Raw genomic sequence first — 26,592 nt, forward strand, 5'->3', positions numbered from 1 at the left:
GCCCGGGGCCCGGCGGGCGGCGGCGGCCGCTCCATGGCCCGGCTGACACACGCCGGGGCGGGAGCGGGGCCGGGGCCGCGCAAGCGCCCTCTGGCCGCCAATGGGCGCGGGCTCGCCCCAGCGCGCCGCCTCCCGGGCTCGGCGCTCGGCTGGCGCGGCTTGGCGGGGACGGAGGCCGGCGGGCAGGGCCCCGCCGTACCGGGAGCGGGGAGCGGGCAGTGACGGCCCTGCGGGCGGAGGGGAAGGTGAGTGGGACCGGGGGCTGGTGGGGGAGAGGTGGGCGCTGGGGAGCGGGGCCGTGGGCGGCTGGCGGGCGGAGGGGCGCTCGGGCCCCGAGCGGTGCCACGTGCGTGAGTGCCGGGTGAGTGCCGGGTGCGGGGCCGCTGCCCGTCCGACCGCCTTTCCCTTGCTCTGCGTTTCTTCCAGACGCGTGTCTGCCTCCTCGCTGTGCCCACGGGACGCCCCCATGGCAGCCATCTACTCCGGGATTTACCTGAAGCTCAAAAGCGCCAAGACTTCTTGGGAGGACAAACTCAAACTAGCCCGGTTCGCGTGGATTTCTCACCAGTGCGTCCTGCCTAATAAGGAGCAAGTGAGTACTTTTCAATGGTGAACAGTGATGAAAGAAGGAAATACCGACGGCGGATTGCTGCTATGGATGAATCAGTTCTTAAAATCCAGATCTAGTTTCCAGCTAGCGGTTAGCACTGTAAATATAGCACTGGTTTAGGATTGTGATCAGCTCTTGATTTCTTTGTCGTTACAGGAAATATTTTTATAACAACATGTTGCAGGTGGCTTCAACCCAAAGCCCTGCATTCGTGCAGGATGGAAGAAACTTTCTTTTAGAGAGGGTAGTGCCTGTGTTCTGTCTCCCGGAGAGACGAGAAATCATCGTCTTTAGAGCTGTAATTTCCATTGGTTTTATGTCCAGTACAGGATGCTCTGAAGTCAGATGCTTTTGGGCATAGTTAAAAACAAGAACTTGAGGATGGGAGGACTGACTGAGGCTGTGTGTGTGTTCTCTGGTGCTCAGAACTTGCTGTGCATGAGCAAAGAGCACACATGAGTCCATTCATGGACTGCTGCTTGGAGGGTGATTTGGCTTTCTCTTCATGGAACCCACACTGTCTCCTAAGCCTTTTGTTTGACCCTGTTTGCTGAAGGTCTGTGCAGTGTTTCCCTGGGTTAGGGGTGTCTTGTCCTGTTCCTCCAGCCCTGGTAGTACTTTCAGGCCTAGGGTTTGCACATCTGAGATCTGTGTTTCAGGTTCTTGTTATTTCAAAACAAGAAGTTTTGAAATAACAAGTTACTTAAAATATTAAACTTAGCCATACACCACAACTTCAGTTTAAAAACAGTAATTAGTAGATTTCAATCTTTTCTAGTTTGCACTCATCTAAATTCCTAGGCTTGAATTTCTAGGTAGTGAATTTAAACATATGAAGAGAAGGATGTGAGTGGAATAGCAACTGTCAGAAAGTGAAAACCAGCTGATTCCCTGAGCACTGATTTAAAAAATTGCATTTGCAACCAGTATGAACTGTTAGAATTAGGATGTTGTGAGAGTAAAGATGTTCACTCCTGAAAGCTGTTTTGGGATGGTACATGCAAGCACAGGTCCAACATTTGGTATAGAGTGTAAGCTCTTAGGAATTGAAACCTTTGGGACCAGACTTCTTTGCTCACTCAGAGGCTGTTCTGCTTGGATGTAGCACAGTTCTCAAGATACAAATGCTGTTAACTGTGAGGAGGTACTGCTTTTGTCCTGTTTTTGCTTGGGGGTTGTTAAAGATTTCTTGTTTTCCCTTCTGTTAACAGGTTTTACTCGATTGGGTAAGCCAAGCATTGGTTTCCAATTACAACAAGAAACATGAACTGGAGGATGAAGTTGTTGAAAAACTTTGGGCATATCTTGACAATGTTATCCACAGTAAAAGACTACAGGATCTCTTAAAGAGTGGGAAGACAGTTGGTCTCAGTTTTTCAATTGCAGAGGTAACTATGACTGTGGATATCTGGTAAAATTCTGGATAGCAATATGTATCTCTTACAGTACTTGACTCTTCCTCACAGTGTCAGATGTTGCATGAAATATGTATTAGTCTGATAGTTTGCAGGACCTGTACTGAAAGTTTCTCTATTTCTGTCCTGCAATACATTTTATATTTGTGCAGTGCTAAGGTTAAAAATGGCGGAATTAGTGAGTGCCTGCAAAGGCAGTGAAAATGACTGGGAAAATGATCCTTTTAATTTTGATCAGATTGAAGGGAAGCAAGAAAAGATTGTTTTTACATGTAGAAATTGAACTGTGAAGTATGGAGAATTGGTTGGATGAAATCTGGGCTTCAGAGATGTTATGCAGAAAGTGTGCCAAATTTAAATGTGGTCTATGTGTGAAAACCTATCTGGATGAAGATCAGGTCAGAGGTATAATACCCTGAACAACAAGGACAGAGGTGGTAGGGGGTCCAGTGGGAAGAATTTAAGGGTCTGTTTTAGTCCATCACTGTTGCAGCTGAGGAGATGAACCATCCACGATAAGGTGTAAGGTATGGTTTTTAACAAAATAGACATAGATTTTAAAATTGTTACTGAGTTTGTTTGCAGACATTATCTGAAGGTGAGAAAAGGGAGTGAGTAAAAATCAATCTTCTGGTTTGAAGAAGAAAACAGCAGGGAAATACACATAAAGTTTGAGAAAAGGAAGAGAAATGCAGCATAATTTCTCTAGAAATGTGTATCCCTCACAGAGAAAAGATAATAGTGCTCCACATTCCAGATACCAGGACCAGAAACTGTCTCATTTTCAAATAAAAAGATGATATTTAGGCATGGACATTCTTACTAAATAACCCCCCTGTATCAGAGCAGGGATGTGTTTTGTGTATAGGTTTGTTGTTATTGGGAGTGTAATTTTGGGGACCATTCAAGAAGGGAAGAAATTTACCCCTACTCCATTTCTGCAGGATGAACTATTAGTATCAAGTATGGATTGTCTTATGCTGTTGCCAGTAGTGTGCATGAGGGCTTCCTTACTCATCTGGTGCTGCAAACAAATGCAAGGACAGTGGAGCTTCTAGTTTGAAACCTCTGATGTGAGAGGCCCAGCAGCAGCTGTTGGCACGTCCCCCTTGCTTGCAGCCACAGCTCACAGAAGGTGTTGTTTCATTATGATGGGCTTTATCTTTGTATGCTAAATTGACTGGTTTTGGGGTTTGTTTTTGTTTCTTTTTTCAGATCATAAACAAAAGGTTATCAGAGGCCTATTCTGAGAAGACACAGCAGAACATTGGCACTGTGCTGAGCTGCTCCAGTGGCATCCTTTCTACTCCTTCACTGTCCATCATTTACACAGCAAAGTGTGAACTTTTGGTTGATCTCCTCAACAAGCTATCCAAGCTGGCATGTCAGCAACTGGCTTCTGATGATGCTGTGGGCTCCCAGTTGTTCAATGTCCTCCATCTTACCTTTGCTCAGTACCTCCTGATCCAGAGGCAGCAAACCAACCCAAACCGTGTGTTTGGGCGAGTGACAAGTCACTTGCTCCAGCCATGTTTGCTGTTGAGGCACTTGCTGACTGTGAGGAGCTGGACACAAGCGGATGATAACCATGTGTGTCAGCACCTGAGCAGAGAAATACGAAGCCAAATAGAGACTTTGCTGCAGGCTGGATTATTTCAGCCTGAGCTTTTCTCATCCTACAAAGAAGAGCTGCTGTCAGAGCAGGAATCCCAGGAGAAGAAGAAAGGAGCTTGGAAAACTCTTCTGCTACCGGTCAACACAGTGCAGACCAAGCTGGGCAGTGACTTGTGTGAACCTGCCCTCCACGGAGCGGTTGTGGCTGGTTCGGTGTCCCTGCTGTATAAGCTCTTTCTGGACTCGTACTGTAAGGCAGAAAACCACCTTGTGTGTTTCCACATGCTCAGCAGGCTTTTTGGCTGTCTCAGGCTCTCTGACCTGCAAGAGGAGGGGAAGAGTGATAGCATTTTCCCTGTGGACTGGAGCATGGAACTGCTTGCTTTGGAGCAGCTTCTGAACTTGGTGCTCAGCAATGACATCTATAATGTCGCCAGTGACCGTATCCGGCACAAGGAGGTGCAATTTGGGTTTTACAGGAAGCTAGCACAGATGCTGCTGACACACTCCCAAGCTTCCATCCCTGCTTGGTTCAGGTGTCTCAAACTCCTGATGTCATTAAACCACCTTATAGTAGAGCCAGACCTGGATGACTTGGTGTCGTCAGCTTGGATTGATGCAGAGACCTCTGAGCCACGTACAAAGAAGCCACAGGAGACCCTCATCAGCACCATATTCCAGATCTACTCCAAGCTGCGGCAGTTCCCACGGCTCTTTGAAGAGGTGCTGACAGTCATTTGCCGGCCAGCTGTGGATGAACTGAGGCCGTCTGTCTTCTCTGCTGGCCTGACAGCAAAGCTTCGTGAGTGCCTTCTTGAACTGCCACCCAACCAGATTCTGGACATTCTGTGTCTCTTTGTGGAGAAATGCCAGACCCTTATCATTCCAGCTGTTGAAGGATCAGTTGACATGGCCTTGAAGCTGATGTCAGTGTGCTCGGTGCTGCATGCTTTTCTGTTCAACATGAGGAGCCTGGATGATGTCACTCCTTCCCCTGTGGTGCTTCGCACTCAGCATTTGATGGCAAACATACAAAAGGGAATAATTCAGCCACTGATGGAGCTGCTGCAGGCTCCTAGGAGAGAGGAAGAAAAGTCAGAGCTTTGGCTAAGAAAGGCCAGTGATGCTGCTCTCCTCCTTGTTTACACTTGGGTTGAGGTAGATGCTCTGTTTGGTGTTAGCTGCAGTAAATATGTGTCTCCAATAGCTGAAACTGCTGTTACTAAACCTGCTGCAAGGCATTGGGGCATTTCAGCTTTTCTGCCTGGTGTGAAGGACCAGAGTTGGAGGAGAGTTATGGAACTTGCAAGTAGTTTTGCCTCCACTAGTAAATATTGCTTAGAACTGCTCACACTTCAGAAAATGAAGATGATGTTAATGCAGACTGAAGCTGACCTACAGGCCTTGCAGCATGCTGCAGCTTTCATCCTGGAGTCTGGGAGATCCACCATGAGTAGAGGAGAATCTGAACCGTGGGATGGAGATATCAGTGCAATAACTGAGCTTAGCTACCCCACAGCACACTGGCACCTTGTCATATCCAACCTGACCATCCTGTTGCCGTATATTTCCTTAAAAGATGTTGAGGACATTGCAAAGGTGCTTCTAGAAACGTTGATGTTGGCTGAAGCTCAGAAAGCTGCCACGGACCAGGAGTCTTCCATCAGCATTGCAAAGATATCTCTTGGTTTCATCCACAGCTCTCTTCTACCAGAAATGAGGGTCCTGCACTGTGCTTTTCTGACTCATCTTATTCATCAGTTTGCTGTGGTGCTGCCCACTGCTACCAGGGATTCAGTAGATCTGCCACTGCAGCAGCTGTCAGTGACTAATATTCCTTGGCATGAAGAAATTCTGGCTTCTTTCAAAACTGTTGACCCATTGGAAGTACCATCAGAAAACAAGGTGCAGAAGGATGAGCTGAGCTCCTCTTGGAAAACACTGGAGAAAGTTGCCCAGTGTATAGTATTGTTAGCAAAAAATGGCTGCCCTGTCATCCTGAAAGAACGTCAACTACAAAGATGCCTGGATTTGCTAGAAATTGTTTCTCTCCTGAAATTAGACAGTTTTCTTCCCTCTGACTGTACTCGGTGTTTTCTGGTGCTGCTGTCCCTGCTAGTTAATACCAGGGCTAGTGTCTCTTGCAGCAAATTGTTATTGCTGAAGGTTTTAAGTACTTGCCTTCACCTCCTGAGGTGCCTGCAAGCTGGCAGGAACTCCAACTCTGTTCTTAAGGTGTTACATGCCAGCGATGTTCTTGAGGCTGTCATGACCTCCCAGCTTACAGCTTGCAAATTCTTCACTGATGTCTTGACTGGTCCTGTTTGGGCACAGTATGTCCAGGAAGTCCAAGAGTTTTTGGAAAACTTTCTTCAGATGATTATTGAAAGAAGACAAAGTGTGAAGCTCAACTTGGAAAAGTTCATGTCTTTCCTGGTGAGCTGCAGGCCAGACACAGGTGCAGCCAAAAGCATAGACTGGAAAAACTGGAATCCAGCAGCTGAGCAGTTGCTGCTCACAGCATTCACCACACTCTGTCATGTTGTCACACTGCACCTCCAGCAGCTGCCAGAAAAGAAGCTGCATTCTGTGGATGTGTTTTGTGCTCTGTTGGAACCAGTGGTTCTGCAGATGGTCAGAACTGTTGAACACGGGCTTCAGAGTAGCACCCCAAACCAGCCTTTGCCTGTGGCATTCATACCATCTGTCACTACTCTCCTCAAAGCAGATCTGAGCCATCCTGTCAAGAAGGACTGGCAGAAGGAGCCCAGTGGGTTTTTGAAGCGGCCCCGTGTTAAACTGTACCAAGAGTTTTACTCTCAGATACTGAAAGAGCTGCCCTGTGCAGGGAGTAATCTGCAGTTCCTTCAGCTTGCATTGCAGTTCCTGACTGTCTTCTGCTCTGTGCCAGAGCTGTATCCTGAAAAGGAAACTGCAGTCATGGTTGTTTTTACTATAAAAAAGCTTCTCTCTGGTATGAAAACTCTCTTTCTCCACATCCTTTGCTAATTTTGTGTGTTAAAAGCCATTTAGCAAAGCATACAGTTTCTTTAAAAGTCTGCATTTGTTTATTTGTGTTAAAACAGCAGGCTATCCTTTTTTAAATGCATAACAGGAAAATTTTCTAGGAGGCAATATTGTGGTTACTGGACCACAGCCACCATCTAGTTTGGTAATGAAATTCTGATAGATGTTAACATCTTTAAATAAAGTTGAGGTCCTGAGTTACTCATCCTTGGTAGAACATTTTGAAAGTAACTGGAACATGGTGATACTACTGGAGGTAGGGCTGAAGTGCAGTGTCCTGCTTGTGTAATTGGTGTAGTAGGCACCACTGAAGCAGCTGATCTGCACCAGGTCAGATCTTGGAGTAAAATACTCATCTGCTTTTGTATCTGGTAGGTGAATTTATAGAACAGTGGAAGTTACCTAACTGTTATGGATGATGAACACCGTGTGGTAATTCTGATACATTCTGTGGGATATTGGCAGGTTGGTTCCTTTATCCTCACCAAATAAAGAGCCAAGGCTGGAAATTACATGAAAACCCTCTGCTGCCAGCTGTGGGACCTAATGGCTCCTTTATATTGTCTCATTCAGAAGGAGAGATGAACACAGGGCAGGAATAACTGTTCTCTTTGACTTCTTCAAAATGCTGGAATTTGTCAGACTTATTACTGGCATGCTCTGGTGCAGTGGTCTCCAAACATTTTTGATTGCACACACCTATCATTAAAAAAACCTAAGAAATTGAACACACAGCCTGAATATAACTTACTTATAAATTATACATGTGCTACTCCACTATGTCTATTATAAAGCACACATACAGAAAATGTTTAAAAAGTGTGAGATAAAGATGAAGTAAAATCTATTTAAAATATCTTTTTGTATTAAAGATATTTTACTTATAATTCCCACACTCCAGTAAATTGTCTTGTGCACACCCTGGGATGTGCACACCCTGCTTTGGAGAGTACTGTTCAAGTGAAGTACAGTTGTGATCTCAGTGTTTGTATTGCCATTAAGTAGTCATAGAAAAAGCTTTATGCTTTTATGATTTGTGATGCATCTCTGGCCACCATTTGTAGAAAAGACCTGTGGTTTGTTTAGCCTGCTCCCTTGGCTTGTGCAGCTGCTTTGGTGTAGTCTTTCTGTATTACTGAGGAGTTTTTATTGGTATGATGACTGCTCTGAACCTGAGGGTAGGATATACTTGAGATCATCAAGTTATTGCATTAGTGGGGAGAAAGGTAAAGTATCAAGCCCTCTATGTATTTGAGTATTAAAAAGGTACCCCCAGAACTGTTTTATTTTCAGTTTGCCCTATTCTTACCTGTGGAAGTCCTTCTCTTGGGAATTGATTGTTTTTGTCTCTTGAATATGCAGGTCCTGCAATTACAACCCAGGTGATCCAAAGCATGGAGATGGAGCTGACAGAGGTGCTTGTCCAGGTGCTGGGAAACTGCTCTGACGAGGAGTTTTATGCCATAATGAGGCTGGTGCTGCAGGGACTGGAAGTGAGGAATATTTGGCAGCAGAAGGCTAAAGTAAGGCATGAGCTTAATGTGTTGTCAACTTCCTTCTGCAGTCTGCTGTATCTTGAAGAAAAGGTTGTTGGCTGAATGAGATTTGTTAAATATTTTTTGTTCTTCCTGCTTTATGTTCAGTAATCAGGTCAAATTACTTTACATGGATAAGGGCTTTCTGACTGTGCTATGTTCTGTATATAAATTGAGAGGTGGAAAGATCATGGAAACCTACTCAAAAAACTTTCTGTCCATCTTAAGGACTCAGCAGTCTCGAGTCCATATATTGTCAATAGAAATCACACAGCTGTGGTGTTACAGGCCATGCTGAAAGCTCTTTCCTACTTGCTGCTCAGAGCTCTTGCACAGCAGATACCAGCAGTAAGTGTTTGTGGCTCTTCTTTACAAGGTTAAAGGCACTTTTAGAAGTGCTGGCATTTTTAAGTAAAACCAAAACTGCACCTGCACTTTCAGTACTTGTTGCTCTAAAGGCTACTCAACAATACCCAGGTAGCACTCAGTATCTTTTTAAATTATGCGCCCTTCTTCAGAGAAGCTTAAGCACCAGTGCTGATGTATGGAACACTTTTGGCAAAAAAAAAAGTCTGCTGTATGCTCCATAGAAAGCCCAGTGATTTGAGAATGACACTTGGATTAAATTTGTGGGATTATCTGGCCCTGTCTTATTTGTCAGAAGAGAGGCAGATTTGCTGTGTCAATTCTTGATGCATCTTTTTGAAAGTGTATCTGGAATTCCTGAACTGCACAGATAATTCCTGCCACCTGATTGTAGCTTGCAATATGCTTCTTGTATCAGTCTGTATAAACAACTAGCAATTAAAAAAATCCTGCTGCCAAAAGCAGCATTCTTAATTTATGGTGTACCAGTATCCTTGTATTGCCTCTGCTTCCCTCTCTTACCTAGTGGCAGTTCTATGAGGAGACTTTCCTTTCTTAAAAGTCATGTAAGCTTTTTTGTACAGTAAGTTGATTGTGAAGCAAATGTGGTGTAAAGTACATTTGGGTCAGCGTGCTCAGTGCATTGAATTCTGTTGAGCTGCTGCTTTCTTCACAATTTCCAAAGAGAGGTATTGGTGGGAGGCCTTTCATGTGTCAAGGCTCTGGTAATGCTCAGAAGTGCCACTGACCTTGAAAGAGCTTTTCTGTACTTGAAAGGAGCCAGTGTGCCTTGTACCCCTGACTGATGATCCTTCTGCTTTCTGCAGGAAGTATTGTCTGCTGTTACGCTAACCAAATTGTTGCTCAGCTGCCCATTAAGTGGAGACAAAGGGAAAGCTTTCTGGTTTGCCAGCCCACAGATAATCACAGCTTTAGCTGTAAGTATCTCTTTATTGTAACTTCATTACCTACCCCTCCTATCTCAGACTTTCTAGTGGATACAGCTAACGTGCACAGAGGCACACAAGAACAAAAACTAAACACATGCCAGATTCATCTGAACGTTTTTGTGTAGATCCTCTTTCTCCTCCTTCCTCAAGTAAATCTCCTGTGAGTGAAGTGTGCAGGGCATCCATTTCTTATGCACAGTAATTTTATGGAACTACACTGTAATATGGTGCTTGGGAGAAACTTGTTAGACTGCAGAGTAGAGAGTCTCCTGTCTTTCCTGCTGTCCAAAGGAAAAGATAACCATCAGCCATGTGTTGCAGCAGAAGCCAACAGCAGCAAAACAAAACAAATGCTTATAGAAAAAAGTAATTATATCAATTCACTGAATTATGAAAGAGAAACTTAACTGAAACTAATCAAACCCAAGTTTCCTGCCCTTCGTTTGTACAGCATATAAAGCTAGTGATGTAGGTTTTTCTTCTCTCAGGATGATATCTCTAGGCAAGAATTTATCAGCAGCTGGTTCTGCAGTGCCTGGGAATCACAAGCTTGCAGTTTCTGCCCCTTCTGATAGGTCTGCATGCATGTAAAGGAGTGAACTGCATCATTGGATCGGTGTGAAAGGTGCAAAGAGGTGCTGGTTTTCAGGAGGCTGGGGAATGTTTGCCATTCCAGTTACGCTCACAGCAGTGTTTGTTTGAAATGCATCAATCCTCACCCAGGGCACAAGTGCATGAAAATGGTTCAGGTGCAGGAGTCTCCCTGCCAGTCCAGCTAGCACAGGTCTCGTTCCATTGACTCCAGTCAGAGTGTTAGGGCTTTCTGGTGTTCCAACTAATGATAAGTGGCTAATGCATTTCTCATAGTCTGTTTCTTGTCTTGTAGCTGCAAACCAAAGAGGCCTGTCAGGACCAGGCACTGATTTCCATCATAGTTATACCTATTCTAGAGACTGTAGCAGCTCTGCTGAGGCAGGGAGAAGGGATCCTCGTGAATCCACATCATGTTTCGTTGGCATTCAGCATTCTTCTAACAGTCCCTCTGGATCATCTGAAGACAGAAGACTATCATGGTGTCTTCCTGGGGGTTCATGAAGTGCTCTTCTCTATTGTGCAGTGTCATCCAAAGGTATACCTGTGATGGGGTGGGAGAAGAGGAAAAGGTTTGAAAGAGAAAACATATTAGTGTTAGATTTTTTTAATATTATTTTGAAATATTTTGTCTTGATAGTATGAAAGTGCATTGTACTGCTTGTCATTTAAAAGGCTGGGAATCTCAAAATCACGTAATTTCAGTTGCTCTCCTGCTTTGCTTGTGCCTGCACTGTTGTTCTTTGGCAGTGGATTGCTTATGAGCATCTGATGCTACGTTAGGAGAAAACGTTTCCTTTTTCTATGATTGATTCTAGAAGCACAAATGGCTCAGGATGCAGAATGAGAAGATAGTTTCTACCCTCTCCACTCCCCTTACTATGTTTTCTCACATGTTTTTGTTTCATGTGTTTTTCAGGTGCTGTTGAAAGCAGTACCATCCTTTCTGAGCAGTTTCCATCGTCTGGTTGTTTCTGTCATGCATGAAGGGCGTCAGAAAGGAGACAGAGGTACCTTATCTTTTCCACCTTTGCTTTATATATACACACTTTAGAAGGGGAGATGCTGAGCAGGACAAAGTCCTCAAAACCTAGCTGTGGCATTGAAACTGTCATTCCTACCTGTCCTTTATGAAAAACTGAGCTTTGTGGTTGTGGGCTTAGGAAGATGACTGGGGCTCCTGGAGTGCTGCATGCAGGCAGCATTGCTTTTGGTGAGTAAGTTATTCTTCACTGACTGGCTGGCAAGTAGACAGGAAGCAGTAAGGCTTACTGTGCTCAATTTCTGCTCTTCCTATCAACCCCTGTGTCTGCAAGCATGGTGATCTCCAGTGATTCATGTTAATATGTGTCAGTTATAATCCCAAATGGATGCTACTAAATGGAGTTTTTTGAGATTGGAACTACGTTTACTACAGAGCTGAGCTGTCACCATTCTATGCTAAGTGTAAGAACTCTATGTGTATCTGAAGCATCAATTGGGATTAGATTATATATCTGTATGGCCAAGGATTTGAAATAAGGGTAACTAAATATCCTAAAAGGAAGGGGGAAAAACAGACTTATTACTGGAAGTCATTAAAAGTTTACATAGTCAAAGTAGACAAGTCAGAGATGTCCACAATGATTAAGATGGTCAGGACACAGATACTCTGTCATTAATAGTGGAGTTTTGAGACAAGTTGACTTCGTGGCCTGAAACTGATTGGATCCCAGCTTTCTGCTGATGTCCTACAGCCTGTGCCATGTTCAGACTTATCTCAGCTGGCATGTTGCCCACAGCTGTGGGCAAATATAGGTGTATGTATTAATTGTAGAGGAATATATTAGCTGAGGCTCAGTGATAGAGGAAAAGGTATGTTAAACTGAATTTTCTTGCTTCTGCAATATGTTTGCATAAGGTAATCATCACAAGTTACAGATACATGGCATCCTCAAGCTGAAAATGATGTTGTTTATCTTTGCAGGATTGTTCTGTTTTTGTAACAGATAACTTTGAAGTAATTTCTGGATTTCCCTTCTCCTTTATTTGTACTAGCTCTCTTCATTCTCTGCCTACTGAGTTAATTCTCAGCTGATCTCACCAGTCTCACTTTAGATACCTCCAGTGATGCAGCTTTTGCTGCTATATTCCACATAATAGAACTCATCAAAGAGCTTTCTTACTATGCTGTTTCTAAGAAACATCTTCTGATTTTCACTAGGCAGGGAATACAATTTTCTTGTCTCTTCATTCTCTCCTCCACAGTGCTAGTTGGGACTGAATTGTGGAAGGGACTGTAACCGCTGTTGTAAGCACTTCAACATCTATAACAAGTAATTTTTGTCTTGCAGTGCACATGAAATTGGAATCAGTATGCTCTTACAAAGTAGCCACTCTAGGAGATGTATTTTGTGTGTTGTGGGGGGCCTCTAGCTGTGGTTTGATAAGAAAAGTTGATAAAATAGGCAAGCTGTCCTTGGCCTCATGTTGTTCAAGGATCATGGAAAACTGAATGATTCTTTGGGGTTTTTTTCCTAATGTATTTAAGCCTCAAATGCCAGGCTGCTTCTCAATTTGTGTTTTAGGCAACATGGATGAGTTTGAAATGATACTGAAATGTGCACACTTGGTGGAACGGATGTATACTTACATTGCTGCAGAAATGGAGGACTTCACTGTGTTTTCTGCCTTCATTGTGGCTCACTATGTGACTGAATTGCAGAAGGTATGTTCTCATCCATCTTGAAAGTGTCATAGTATTGTGCTAGCTCTGGAGTTTCTGTTCCAAATGCAACTCTGTTAAATTCTGTAAAATTTGTGAAGTTACAGTTGTTATACCTCAAGGAGATGCAGGTTTGATCCAGGCTTTTGTATTATGCAAGAGTTCTTGAGAATCTTTCTTACCAAACTCCTGGAAAATTTTCTAAAGGTATGGGCTGTGGTTTTTTTCTTTTAAGGTAAAACCATACAGTGCCCAGGTACAAAGCTGTTTTGCTTCAGTGCCATGTTGGGTGTTGCATTTCTTCATAGAATCATAGAATGGTTTGGGTTAAAAGGTTGAAAGATAACCTTGAAAGGTCATCTAGTCCAGCTTCTCTACAATGAGCAGGGACATCTTGAAATAGATCATAGCCTCATCCAACCTGGCCTTGAATGTTTCCAGGGCTGAGATATCCACCACCTCTCTGGACAACATGTTCCAGAGTTTTGCCACTATCACTGTTAAAAATGTCTTCCTTATACATCTGGTAGTTAAGTTTATCTCCCAAATAGTCTCAGTTGTCCAGGACTGATAGCAGTTAAATCTGGCAAAATAATGGTGGAAGATTCTCCTGGAAAAAAATCTTTTAATATGGTGTAAATGATTAAGTGAATTAAAAAAATGTTGCCAAGGCAAGAATTGTTAGCTTTTCAGTAATTCTCCTTCTGTACCAAAGATATCATTCTGATTCTTACTGAAAGCAGCTACTTCTACTCTTATGGATGCCAGAGCCAGATCAGTGTTTTCTCTCATCCAGAGGTAATTTCAGCTTGTCATTTTCTTCAGCCCAATAGATGTAGATTTCACCAGGGTTTGAATGCTGCTTGTGGTGCAAATACCTGCAAACTGATTATTTGTGGTTCTGGCCTGGGCATGGGCTGAAATACAGAAAGGAAGTGTAGTCTTTGTTTTAAGGCCCTCTTCAAAAAGAAAATCCTAAAATCCTAATTGGTGCTGTGTTTCTGAAGGATTATGGTGTAACCAGTGTAACTAACCATGAAGGTTATTACAGAGGTTAAACTTCTCTGCCTTCTCTGTTGCCTGTCTTTTTTCTTTTCTTTTTTTTTTTTTTTTTGGTGGGGGGTGAAATGGGGGAGCAAAACAATGGGAGATGTCAGATTTTAGCCATATTATTTACTCTTCCTGGTTAGTTGGTCATTGTTTACATAGTGAATGTAGTAGTTCAGCAAAGGGAAAATTGCTGTTAAGACAGCTTCTGTTCCCTTTAGCCATCTGTGAATCTGTAATCTGGTCATCACTGAATAAAAGCCTGACTTGAATTGTCAAACGACCTTTTTAAGTTGAAAGGACACTTGTCTCAGTATTAGCAGGAGTACACAGTCTCATGAGATGTCTAGGAAAGTTTTGTACAAGATGTTCACTGGGAAATGGAAAGTGATGGATGATAGCTGAAACCACAGATCAGTAATGTATGCATGGAACCTTTGGGTGTGGAAGGGGAAATTGGTGTAGTGAGCCTCTAGACACTGTGGCAAAGGAGTGTTTTCTGTCTGACAGAATGGATAGATGACAAGTAGGTGATGATTTATTTGCTCATTAGACTGCTGAGAATTGATGGATATCAGAGGAAAGAGGGCCCTCAGATGCCTGTCTTAAATGGGGCATGTACACATCTTTCATGTTGCTCTGCAGAGGGAGAGAAAAGCTCTTTTAAGCATTCATCTCTTCTGAGTCACGATCAGTGGCTTTCTGCCTGTGATATGAAGACCCTGTGGGTCCATCAAAGATAACTGAGAAAAGCATGTTAGTAGATTTAAGTCTTTCTGTAGGCATCTGCACACTTACTGGAACCCTTTTAGGGGTCTGTGAACTAGAACTGATGAAAGCTACTGGCCTAAGCAGTCACTTACCCCTAAAGTGGTTGTGTAACAGCTCCCTCAGTGCTTCCTCCTTATACCACGAATTATTTTGTATTAATCTAGAAAGATTCCTTACTGGAGTGGGTGGCATCTCTTTCATACTGTTGGCAGTGCTCTCTGCTTGTTGCCTATGAGCTGTTGCTTAATTCAGCAATAGTGGAATACCTTTTCACACATTTAATGTCTCACATCAAGAGCTCTGTGATGCTTGACAAATTGGTTGTGCTAACTGTATAGACCATAAACCACTTACAAGTATAATTAACTGCCAGCCAGTAGTGGCAGCTGTTTAAATCTTTGGCTCTGCTTCCCATGGTGTTATTGGTGTTTATAGGAAACTGCAAAGCAAGAATGGCCCAAGTAAGGCTTGGGTCCAGATGAATTTGTGATGTGAGGGATGCAGTTCTATTAACTGCGGCTCTGAGATAGCTGCTTATCCCAAGTGGGCCATCTGGTCCATATTGCCAATAGCTGTGGGTTTTCCTGTCCTTGTTCTCTGCAGTCATTCCTCTGCCCTAGGAAGGGAGAACCCAGCCCAGTGCATTCACTGGGAGCTGTGATGCTCAGCTGTTCTCCAACTGTATTGTACAGTGTAGGGAGAAATAGCATCTGTTGTAAACAAACCAATTGATCAACTGACAGAGAAGGGAAAAATACCAACCTCTTCAACATGCAAACTCTTTAGGGTCGCAGATCTAAAAGAAGTTTTATGTGCCTGCTGTATGTTTTTCTCTGCTATGTTAGTGGATCTAACAAAACATATTATCTGTTCCACATTTAGGGCAGAAAGAGAGCGGGAGCCTGTCACAGTGATGAGGAGTGCACTTCATTAGCAGAAAGTTTATTAGTTGCCTAAGGAAGAAAGAGGCCTGAATTTTAATGACTGCTTTTTATGTGATTTTCATTATGCCTGGAGTGCAGAGGCTCACATCTGGAGGCATAAAGCTAATTTTGGGATTCAGCAAAGATAAGACATGGTTCTGCAGCAAAAATAACTCAATGATGCCAGAGGCCAGCACTGTCTTGGGCAGTGAAGTATTTAGCAAGTGATTTGTGGGCACAGGACAAATTTCAATTAGCCTAGAGCAGCAGAGGGCTCCAGAGTCAGCGCTGATGTTCCTGGTTGTTAGTGGCAGTTCTACTGGTTGTGGGGTTGAGCAGAGGTAATGTCTCAGCTGAGTCCTGAGTCATTTCTTGTATTCCTCCAACTTTCTGCATGACTTCAGGCAAGGTACCTGATTCTTGGTGTTAAAACAGATTAAGGAAATGTACATGTCTGAGATTTTTGAAGGCTTCTTCTATTAAGGCGTGCACATTGAAGTACTCAGAAAAAAATTGTTAAATAAATATGAAATTGTTACATGATAAGTTAAAATTGTTTTCTACCCAATGTAAATGAAGTGCTCATTTGAAACTGACATAATAGCATACAGCCTGTACAAGACATAGAGGATCTACTGAAATGTGTAATCCAAGGCAAGTATTTTAGGGTTTTTTAATTAGAGTTGTGCTGAGGAGTGTCCATGTGATTCCAGGATGATTAGTGTCTTTGCCACCTCAGCAATGTGTATAGTACTCCTGTGGATTTTACTGCAAGGGCTGTGCTTGTTTTGCAAAACATGTTTGCAAAATTCAGGAAAATACTGCAGAAGTCAAAATCTTGGATTTTATCTAATGGGCTGTTCCAGATGGTCTCTTGCAAAGGATAATGTTGTCAGCATTTAATGTATGCTGACTGTGGAACTGGTGTTGTCTTGCCTTTCTGTCTTCAAGTTTAAGGCAGTTTTGTTCTTCTTGCAGGTGACTTTGCATCCAGCTGTGAAGACACATCTCACAGAAGGAATATATCACATCCTTGACCTTTGCATTGAACGGGACATCAAGTTCTTAAATGCATCTCTCCCAGCAGGCGTGAGGCAGGTCTTCAAGGATCTGTATAATGATTACAACCACTACCACAAAGCAAAGAAGCAGGGGGAGGAAAAGTACACTGCATGATGAATCCTGCCTGGCACTGTGTGATCAGTTATGAATTGATTCTTGCAGTGCTCAGAACTCAGTGCTCAGTTGCTGTTTGGCTTGGGATAGCGAGTAAAATCGAACTTGAGGAGGGTCCTAAACATGGGTTGCATTTATCCCTCTACAGCCAGCCTTCATAATGGGGAAAAAGGGAGCTGGGGAGGGAGGGATGATGTGCTGTGCTGTTGGTTCTGGTCCTGCGTTGTGCCACAAATGGCAGAACTGCTGTGCCTCTGCTGGCCCCTGGTGAACTCTCTGGGAGCCTTGGGGAGCTCACTGCAATTTGGCAGCAGATGTCACGCTTCAGGCTTTGGCACATCGTGGTGCTTTCCTATGGAAGCAATAGTCTGGTCTAAAAGCCAGTGAGGGATAAAACCCCTGCTTTTGCTTACATGGTAAGCAGAATTAAAGCAGTTAAAGTGCTTATTTTTGTACCCTGTTATTTTACATTTTGTAACTGAAGAACTTTGTTAATGTTATACAGCCGTACAGTAGGTTACTGTACAAACCTGCAGAAGTAAAAGTAAAAAATTTGGAAGATTGTATCTCTTTGCTTGATTGGTTTTGCTGTCCAGCCATCCCTGGGCAACCTGGTCTGACCTATTGAATTTCCTTCCCAACTGTATTATCCTCTGATTTGTGATAATCAAAAAGACTGACTACCTGGAGCTCTGTTCGATTTACTGTCATTAAGGAGTTACACTTAGTCATCTGAGCTGTGGTCACTCTCTGCTTAGCTTGTGACAAATAGTAATGACCACTGTTACTATCTGAGACTCTTCTTGGTCTAAGCTGAGCCTTGTTGCTTTGTATTCACTCTAGGTTGAGAGTAAGCCCTCAACTTCTTGCAGCTCAGCTCAGCTTCTGACAGGAAGCTTTATCAAGTTTTATCAAATAACTCCCTTTCATTGGCTAAATGACAGTTTATTTTTTTTAATGATACATACTAAAGATCTAATTTTTATGTAAATGGTAAAACAGTCTTCACATGTGCATGTAGGTAGTAGAAAGAACTCAGTACTCTCATATGATTATTTACTTTAATCTATAAATAGGGGGTGGAGAGAGGGAGACTGGAATGTGGCTTAGCACTTTTCTGGGTCCAGCTGCCTCCATAGCAAGGTCCAAAGGATGAAGTTTTTCTGGGCCAAAACACTCTCTGTGGCTCAGATGAGGGAGGTGACCAGGGCTTGCTAAACTTCATCCTCTGGTCTGGGGATGACTCTCCTCTCATCCTGGAAAAGCATCTTGAAGGGCTTTGGTACTGTGGAAGCGATGTTCAGAAGTAATTGTGCTGTTATTAACACTTTTCCAGTCCCAAATGCAAACAACAGTGGCATATAAGCTGCCATGAAGCAAGTTTAACTCTGTCCAAGCTGGACCCTGTGCACCACTTCTGTATTTTATTTTGTGTGGGCCAGCGATGGGAAGGGGAATTACTTCTGCCCCACCAGGAGGTGGGACAGTGACATAGGTCCAGAAGGGAAACATGGAGGAGCAGGGGGCATCCAAAGGGGCACCAAAGAGGAGAAAGGTCTCGAGGGTGGAGAACTGGAATACACTGGAAAACGAAGGAAGGTTTTGAGCACTGGGAGAGGATGTGGAAAGAACAGCAGAAAAAAAGAGAGCTGGGTTTGGAGCGGGGGAGGAAGGAAGTGAGGGAGGAAGGAAGTGAGGTAGCATCTCTGGCGTGTGAGTGTCAGGGCTCCCCTGATGCAGCCATATGGTGCAAACCACACACAGAGCTCAAAAGCTTCTCAGTGCAGACCACAGTAAATAACGCTAGCCAGAGGAGGTAAACTAGTTGAGATCAGTTTTATTTCATTAATACTAACTTTTAAATTGTTACCAATTTTAACCTCTTGGCTTGGAAATAAAAATATCTAACTGACTTAGATGGACAGGGGTGATTTAATTAACAAACCCCCACTATCAAAAGGGCACAGTGCTTGAATGAATGAAAATCTGAAATCCTGCCACAATTAAACCTTTATTTCAAACACTCCGTGCAACTGCCACTTCTCGCACAGCCCCCCTCCTTCTCCATGCAAAGCAGTGGAGTTCTGAAGCACAAAGCAGCGTTTCTGTGTAGAAGTGGCAAAGGGGTTAAAAGGAAGGCTGTCTTTCACTTGCTAATCCCAGGTCTTTGTCCAAGAACTGCTCCGGATTTTTTTTTTTAGCTGGAATAAATTAAATCACTGGCAGAGGACCACCTGCTGAGAAAGCAGGCTTTGTGCTCCCGAGCGCATTCCCACGTGGGTGCAGTTTCCACTGTTGTCACACGATGGGGCCATCCTGCAAGGATACAAAGCACCGTCTGAAATCCGTTCTGGAGCCCTTCCTCCCAGGCTGGGTTAGTTTACGAGCCCTGAGGATCAGGAAGGTAAAGGGTGTGGAAGAAACACCGTCTGGGTAAAGGCCAGGAGCCACAGCCTCTGTTTCACTGGAGTGTTGCTTTGTGCACGTGAATCTCCAAGCCTTACAGGCTTCTGCAACACGTTTTCCTGGCCAGGTTTGCAATTGTTGATGCAGCACATCTCTTCTTTCCTTGCTGCAGCATGGACAGAAATTCCTCCTGTAGGCAGAACTCGGAGGCTGGGATCTCAGGGTCCTGCTGGCTGTGCCACTGGCTCAGCCTGTGACTCTGTGTGCGGTGTTTTTCCTGGTGCATGGGCAGTGCCCAAGTCTGCTGTGCCAAAACTGGCTCAAATAGCAAGAAACAGGAAAGGCAAGAACAGTCAAGACCAACAAAAATCATGCTGGGTTTATTTACCCCTTATTTTTGTGTAGCTGCTGTGAAAATCAGCTGATTTTTCTACCTGCCTGGCAGTGGGGCTTAATACTTGATTTACCTTGAAATTGTGGATAGAAATGTCAAAAAAGATGATAGTTTAAGATGTTAGAAATTGTGTTACTTATTCAGAAATTGTTTTTCCTGATAATACCTTTTGGGAAGAGACAATGTACAGAGTATTTTCCTTTAAGCTTGAAATGAATCAGTAGCTTCCTATTTATTTACTTAATGCAGTTCTGGAGCTTCTGGATAACAGAAGGCTCCTTCCAAAGCCACCTTTGTGGGTTAAAACATAATAATATGAATAAAGGAGCACTTTGAGAGATTTCTACACCATTATTACTGAACCATTAAAAGTCTCCAGTGACACAGTTTGCTGATGATACTGAACTGAGTGGGGAAGTGAACACTTGGGACAGGAGAGCCAAGCTGCAGATGACCTGGATTGGCAGGAAAGCTGGGCTAACAAAACCTTGTGAAGTTCAACAAAGACAAACATAGGGTCTTGCACTTAGGAAAACATAGTCCAAGAGTCCAGCACAGGCTGGGATCTGCCCATGTGGGGAGCAGCAGAGGGAAGAAGTCATCAATCCCATCAACAAGAGCATCACCAGCAGAGGAAAGAAGTCATTATTCCACTCTATTCAGTGCTTGTCAGGCCATACCAGGAATAACGTGATCAGTTTTATTCCCTACTATGCAAAAGAGATGTGGACAGGCTGGAGAAGGTCCAAGGAAGGGCTACAGTGATGATCAAAGGACAGGGAAGCTTTCCCTGCAAGGAAAGGCTGAGACAACTAGGTTTGTTTAGCCTTGAGAAAATAAGGTTTAGAGGGAGACCTTATCACTGTGTTCCTGTATTTAAAGGGTGGCTACAAAGAAGATGAAGACTCCCTTTTTGCAAGGAATCACATGGAGAGCACAAAGGGTAATGGTAAAACTGGGGACATTCCAATTGGAAGCAAGAGGAAAATTTTTCAGAGAGAACAATTGGCCATTGGAATAATCTCCCTGGGGAAATGGTGGATTCCTCAACTTGGAACAATTTTTTTTTCAGCTAAATGAATGCTTGATTTTTTTTTCAATGAGAAACATGCAAAAGTGCCATTGTAGGCAGTACTAACATTTGCTGCTGAATGATCAGTGATGTATTCTGCAAGCAGTCAAAATTTCCAGAAAGGAAGGCTCCTCTTACTGTACCTACCCAGTAATATTTATGTTACAGACAAGGGGAAGTGAAACCTGACTTGCTATGGAGCAGTACTGATTTGTATTCATGTATCTTTTTTTAAAAATATGAAGTTTTTTTGTTTTCTTAATTGACTTTAAAATCTGGAAAATTTGGGAAAGAAAGTGTGTCCCTGTGACCTGTTCAGAAGTTTCAGTCTAGGAGAGCCCTCCAGCAAACCTGTTGGCAGTTCTTCAAGAGAATCTGGGAAGAATAAATAAATGCCCTCCAAGTGACTGAGCTGTATTGCCATCCCTTTACTTCCAAAGAAGGATATTCACATTTTTGTACCTATATCTGAAGATGGTAGCAAACAAAAATGACCAAAGCAGTTTTGTCTTTTGTAGGAATCTTCTAATGCAAGAGTAGAGTAGCAAGAGGTACAGGCCTGCCATGGCTTTCAAGTGGTGACTGCTTGATCCTTTCTAGGTGTAGACTGGTTTATTTCAGGAGAGCTTCATTTTGACATGTGCATTTGAGGCTTCTCTTTTAAGATTGGTGGAGACCAATTTCTGCCCCAAAGCAGCTGTCATTATTTCAATTACATTTTGTAGACATTGGATTCAGAATTGCTTCTTGAAAGAAGTTCCATAGATGATCTGCTCTGAATTAGATGTTTTCTTGTGGAGGCTGCTGCAGGGCCTGGGCCCTCTTTCCAGCTGGGAGGTCACTCTAATGCTTTTTCAGATTCTTCCCCACAACCAGAAAGGTGTTTTGGCTGATAGCTGGCAGAGAGGGATTGGAAAGGAAATAAAGAATAAAAGGAGAGGAAAACTGGGGACAGGTCCCCTGTTAATTCATCCATTCAAGTTTTCTGTTAGGTTCAGGTGTCCCTGCTTTTATTTTTACAGCCTCTCCTTGAGGGATTGGTTCTCCAGGCTTTCACAGAGCTGTGCTGGGGCTGCTCAGGAATGTGCACAAAGCTGACACATTGCTGTCCTAAGCATGACAACCATGGGCTGCTTCTGCTGTAGGAAGGGAGAGAAGGGAAAGATCAAGAATGGAGGTCTAGGATGCATCCAGTCTATTATCAAGACTCTGCTGAGATGGCTTGATGAGGAATCAGCAGCTTACAAGGCAGAAAGAGATTTCTGGTAGCTGAAAGCAGAGCAGCTTTGAAAACCAGGCTATTCCTGATTTTCAGTACATCTTAAACATCCATTGCTTCATTTGGTCTGCTCCAAGCACCTAGAAACCTTTCTGGGCAACAGGCCACCACGTGTGCAGTAGTGTGAACTGTGAGCGGGCACTCACTGTCCCAACACACTGCCAGGTGTGAGAGACAGTGGGTGGGAGATGAAACAACATTGTAGGAAGAAGTGATTGATTTGTGTTTAGTTTTTTATGCCAGTTTTAGAGCAGCATGTGGGAGTTCCCTCCAGTAACCCCAGGGAAGAGTATTCTTCTGGTTTGGGGGATTGTTAATATTCCAGGAAAAGAAAGGAAGAGTAAAGGACCATGTTTCCTAAAAAAAAATCATGTTGGGGCATAAGAGACAAATCCATAAAATACGATTTGATCAATAGTGCCATTGGTAAATTATGTGGTCTTTGCAAACAAAGCCTCAGCTTTATCAGACAGTGTATTAACTCATGGAGGGAAGGCTGATTTACCACTCTTCATCCAGTAATTGTCAGCCCATAATCCCCTGAAGGGAAACTTCACATCCGTGTTTATCACTTGAGGAGAGACACTAGAACAAACAGATGCTGATTTTAGCCTGGCAGAAAACTTGAGCCACTTGAGCACAGCTGGTCTGCCCAAATACAAGTGGCTGCTGCTTGTTCCTGCTCTGAGGCTCAGGAGTGCACCTGATTTTGGGCACCCATGGCTGGAGTAAAGCTCAGAGCTTTGTGGTGGCTTTGGTGTGGCACCTGCTGCAGGTCACCTGTGTGCTTTGCTTGCTGAAGCCTTGCCTTCTTTGGCCTTTGACACAGACAGGAGTCTTCCCCATAAGAGATTTGTCAAGTTTGCAGAATTTTTAATGCTCTGTGGGTATCTAAGGAGCTGAGATGCTTTTTCACACTGCTACAGAGATGAGTGATACAGCATTATTTAGCTGATCCACAGTATCCCTAGTGATGACCAGAAAATATGTTGACTGACTGCATAATTTCTGCCCCTTTTGTCTCTTACAAAATGTAAGTGAATCTTACTGTTGTTTTAGTGTGCATTTTACTCTCTTTTCTAGGCTTTGTTGAGATTATTCACTGTTTTCAGGAGACAGCTATGCAAATGTCAGCTGCTAGTACCTGATTCCTCCGGACTGAAATTTAAAATATGCTCATGAAAGTTTTCATAACCTAAGCCCATAATACTGAGAGTCTAGAGTATGTGCCTCCTGGTACTTCATGCAAAGGAAGTGTGACTAAGAAACCTGTTATTAGCAGCTTGTATTTTGTTTGTGCAGTGACATCTAAGGGGCTTTCTAAGCAACTTATTTTCCCTTGCTGTAAAGGAAGATTTCTTACTGCAGCAAGAGGCAAATCTGTTCTTCAGATCTCAGCCTGTGCTGTATTGTCTGGATGAGGAAAAACCTATGGAGTAGAAATAGTTTTGTTTCTGAGCCATGGAAACTTCACCAGCTGGAAACCTCCTTTGACCCACATGCCCTTTCCCTGCAATAGCAGCACTCCTCTGACCCTGTTTTTGTTTGTGTTGTCTGAATGCAGGCAGTATCTCGAAAATGGGCTCACCTCTGCATCCAGGTCTGGGATGTTGAGGAGGAGTTGTGGTACATGCATCCTTTTCACTGCCACACTCTAGCAGTGGTAATGTTTAGAGAGAGCTTCTGCACATGATTCCTAGGGACTTCAGAGGGCAGAAATTTGCCCTTAGAGCTCCCAGCACTTTTCATCTTCAAAGGGCATTATAATCATTAATACATTAATTAGGCATTCTCCCCTTCCATCCTGCTAACTGGGTTTATTAAGCTGAATGTATTTATCTTTGGGCAGCTTCTACCAGCAATTGAATGAATAATTTTCCTAATAACTTTAAGAGCAAAGACATAAAAAGAACAGGGAGATGAGAACAGGAGACCAAGGCAAATTAAGCTGTGCGGTGAAAGGAGAGGAACAATTTGATTCTAGGTTTAACTCCACCTCCCCTGCAATTCCCAGCTGACAGCTGTGCAGGCTTTCTGTCTTCCCTAACCTACATGGAATTGCACATCTATGTAATATTTATGCTAGCACCCGCAAATGTCAAAAAAAAAAGGAGGTAATGGATGACTGAGATCTGCAGAAAAGGAGAACATGAAAACAGCTTGCAATTGCAAGGTGAAGAAAGCCTATGTGAATGTTTGCCTTTACATATGCTTGTATCTTAGGTGTTTTTATGAGAACTGGTATAATCTAGCAGTGTTTCACAGCAGGTGAGCTGCAAGGGTGGAGGAAGGTCATAAAAGACTGTGTCAGGGAGTTTGAAGTGTTGAAAGCTGTCATCTAAAGTAAATGAAATCCTTCTCCATCTTTATCCTTCAAGCATTGTTGCTCATGCCCTTAAAGCACACACAAATGCATGATGTGTGGTTGCTATCATACACATGCAGTTTTGCTCATACTCTTACAGTAAATGTTGGTGGAAGGATGTAAAAGGTTTTCTCTGAAAAACTACATGCTCCTGCAAAAGTTCAGAGACTCAGTGACTTAGTGGCTGGGATGCTGCACTGTAGATTTAGTGATTTTTTTGCAGTACTCTGCCATTTGCCAAGTGATTTCACCTCTGTCTTCTTCCTGTCTTGTTTATTTAGATTCACAAGCTTAAGACCAGGAGGGACTACTAGATCATCTTGCCAGACCTCTTGTGTATCACATCACAGTCGATTGAGCTTGATATAGTTACTGCTGTAGTGAACCCAATAACCTGTGGGTGGTTGCAACATATCTTCCATGAAGCCAAATTTTTGACATTAAGCTCTTCAGGGCAGGAGTTGTGTTCTATCCGTGCTTTAATTAGAGATTCTCAGCAGTGCTATTAAACCAGGATCAACACCAAGAAAAATAACACCAAGGTTAATATCAATAATGTCAATTATAATAAAATCTATTAATATTTTATTGGTTAAGCTTGTTAGGTTGATTGTGTTGTTTTGAATTTTCTTTTTAATTTTGAATCCAGCCACTGTATATGAACCATAGCTTTCAGAAATGAGACTAAGAGGTGGCTTTTCAACTCTGGTATGCAAATACTTTTGCAGAGCAGCAGACCAGTTATTGGAAGGGCTCTTTAATGGAGTAGAGAAGGTTGTAAAAAAAACCCCAAAACCAGCATAGCCAGGAGCTGCTCTCCAGCAATGCAGATTGTGAGTAAGTTGACCTCCATACAGCAGTAAGGGAGCAAAATGTTACTGCTCATGGCATGCAGGATAAATGCTCTGAGTCTCAAATGTAGATTTTAATAAACATGGAGAATCAGCCCTATTCTTCTATCTCTTAATTCCCAATTTAAGGATCAAGGAGTCTGCCTGTGCCATTTTGATGAAAAGTAGCTGGCCAAGTGGAGCAGGTTGGAGTTTTTTTGTAAGAATTCTTTCAGCTAATGTGGATTTGACACGCCCACAGCTTTGCTCAGACTCTCTCAGACCAGGGAGATGTTTGTCAGCATCCTCTTTTACTGGAAGAGCTAACCTAGTCTGAAATCTTGAAGGAATAAAACCTTGACTAAAAATAGAAGTGTTTGTGACAGGACAGGGTGATGGGAATGGAAGGAACCTTCCTAACCACCTGCCTGGCTGTCAGAGGAGCTCATTTCTTCCCCTTGCTGCCTTTGGCTGTCTAGAATTTGCCATGAACTGCAGGCAGGCTGCAAAGGGACTGGGTGAGATGAACATGTGCACTGAGAAGTGACCAGAGTTTATTTGTTGTGACAGGAATGGTGCCCCCCTCCACCACTGCAATCACTTCCTACAGTAATTCCTACACCCCTTCCCTGGGATGGAGAAGCTTCAGCTAGTTTAACCACAGCAGTGCAGGGCTGTACCAATCTCTCTGCACCCACTTGGAGGTTACTTTCTCCGTGGCAGCATCAGTGGAGCAAAGCTGTGGCCTTGTCTCAGACCCTGCAGCTCCAAGCCGTATCTATTACCCCAAAGCCCTGGAGAGGATGGTTAAAAATAAAATGCTGAGTTGCAGAGAAGGTAACACACTTCTGCTCTCTCTGTCCCTGCTGTGGGACAGTAGTCTTTGGCACACAGGCAGGACAAACACAGCTGGTGAAACTCAAGGTAGCACCTGAAGGAGGTGCAGCGAGGTCAATGGAGCCAACAGGAGTTGCCTCTGGAATCCCAGGGCACTGCTGGTCCTGCATGCTCCGGGTGGAGCTCAGCCCTGTCACACCTCCCACTCTGCCCCACACTATGTGTGTGCTGCAGATGGAGGCACTCACAGCACCAGCAGGCAAACTAGCCCTTGGCTGTTTCCCCACAGATGCCAAAGGCCAAAAGTGAGGCTTCAATCCTGGCCACTAATTGCCTTGGAGGTTATGGGGGTGCTGTCTTCCCTCTAGCTCTCATTACCCTGGCACCTCGGGGGTTGCCTTCACAAACACTTTGTTTAAAGCTGGCCAAAGGATAGCCAGATGTACTGCAGTTATTTACACCTTTGGTGGCAAAACAGACATGCCTTGGCTTTAAAGCCTTGCCTTGGACTCCACACAGGAATGGATTCTCTTTCTCAGAGCAACATGGGAGTTGTTCTATAGCAAAAGAGAAATAGGGAGTGAAACTGGACCAAAACAAAATAAAGTTTATGGTGAAGGGCTTATAATGCAGTTTCCCTCTGTAGCTAGAACTGAGCTTTAAGCCTTGTTCAGAGAATG

The 26,592-nt window shown here is 43.5% G+C and overlaps 1 protein-coding gene across 1 annotated transcript; it reads left to right on the forward strand.

The window, feature by feature from the left end:
• The first annotated feature begins 110 nt into the window (after positions 1–110).
• Positions 111–17,288, forward strand: URB2 (URB2 ribosome biogenesis homolog). The gene is made up of 10 exons (XM_054629468.2): positions 111–245; positions 427–592; positions 1,822–1,998; positions 3,241–6,613; positions 8,029–8,189; positions 9,395–9,505; positions 10,404–10,646; positions 11,028–11,118; positions 12,676–12,815; positions 16,532–17,288. The coding sequence occupies exons 2-10, from the start codon at positions 467–469 to the stop codon at positions 16,727–16,729; spliced, it is 4,620 nt and encodes a 1,539-aa protein (XP_054485443.2). The 5' UTR covers positions 111–245; positions 427–466; the 3' UTR covers positions 16,730–17,288.
• Positions 17,289–26,592: the final 9,304 nt, after the last annotated feature.

This window comes from Agelaius phoeniceus, chromosome 3 (assembly GCF_051311805.1).
Source record: "Agelaius phoeniceus isolate bAgePho1 chromosome 3, bAgePho1.hap1, whole genome shotgun sequence".
Taxonomy (NCBI): Eukaryota; Metazoa; Chordata; class Aves; order Passeriformes; family Icteridae; genus Agelaius; species Agelaius phoeniceus.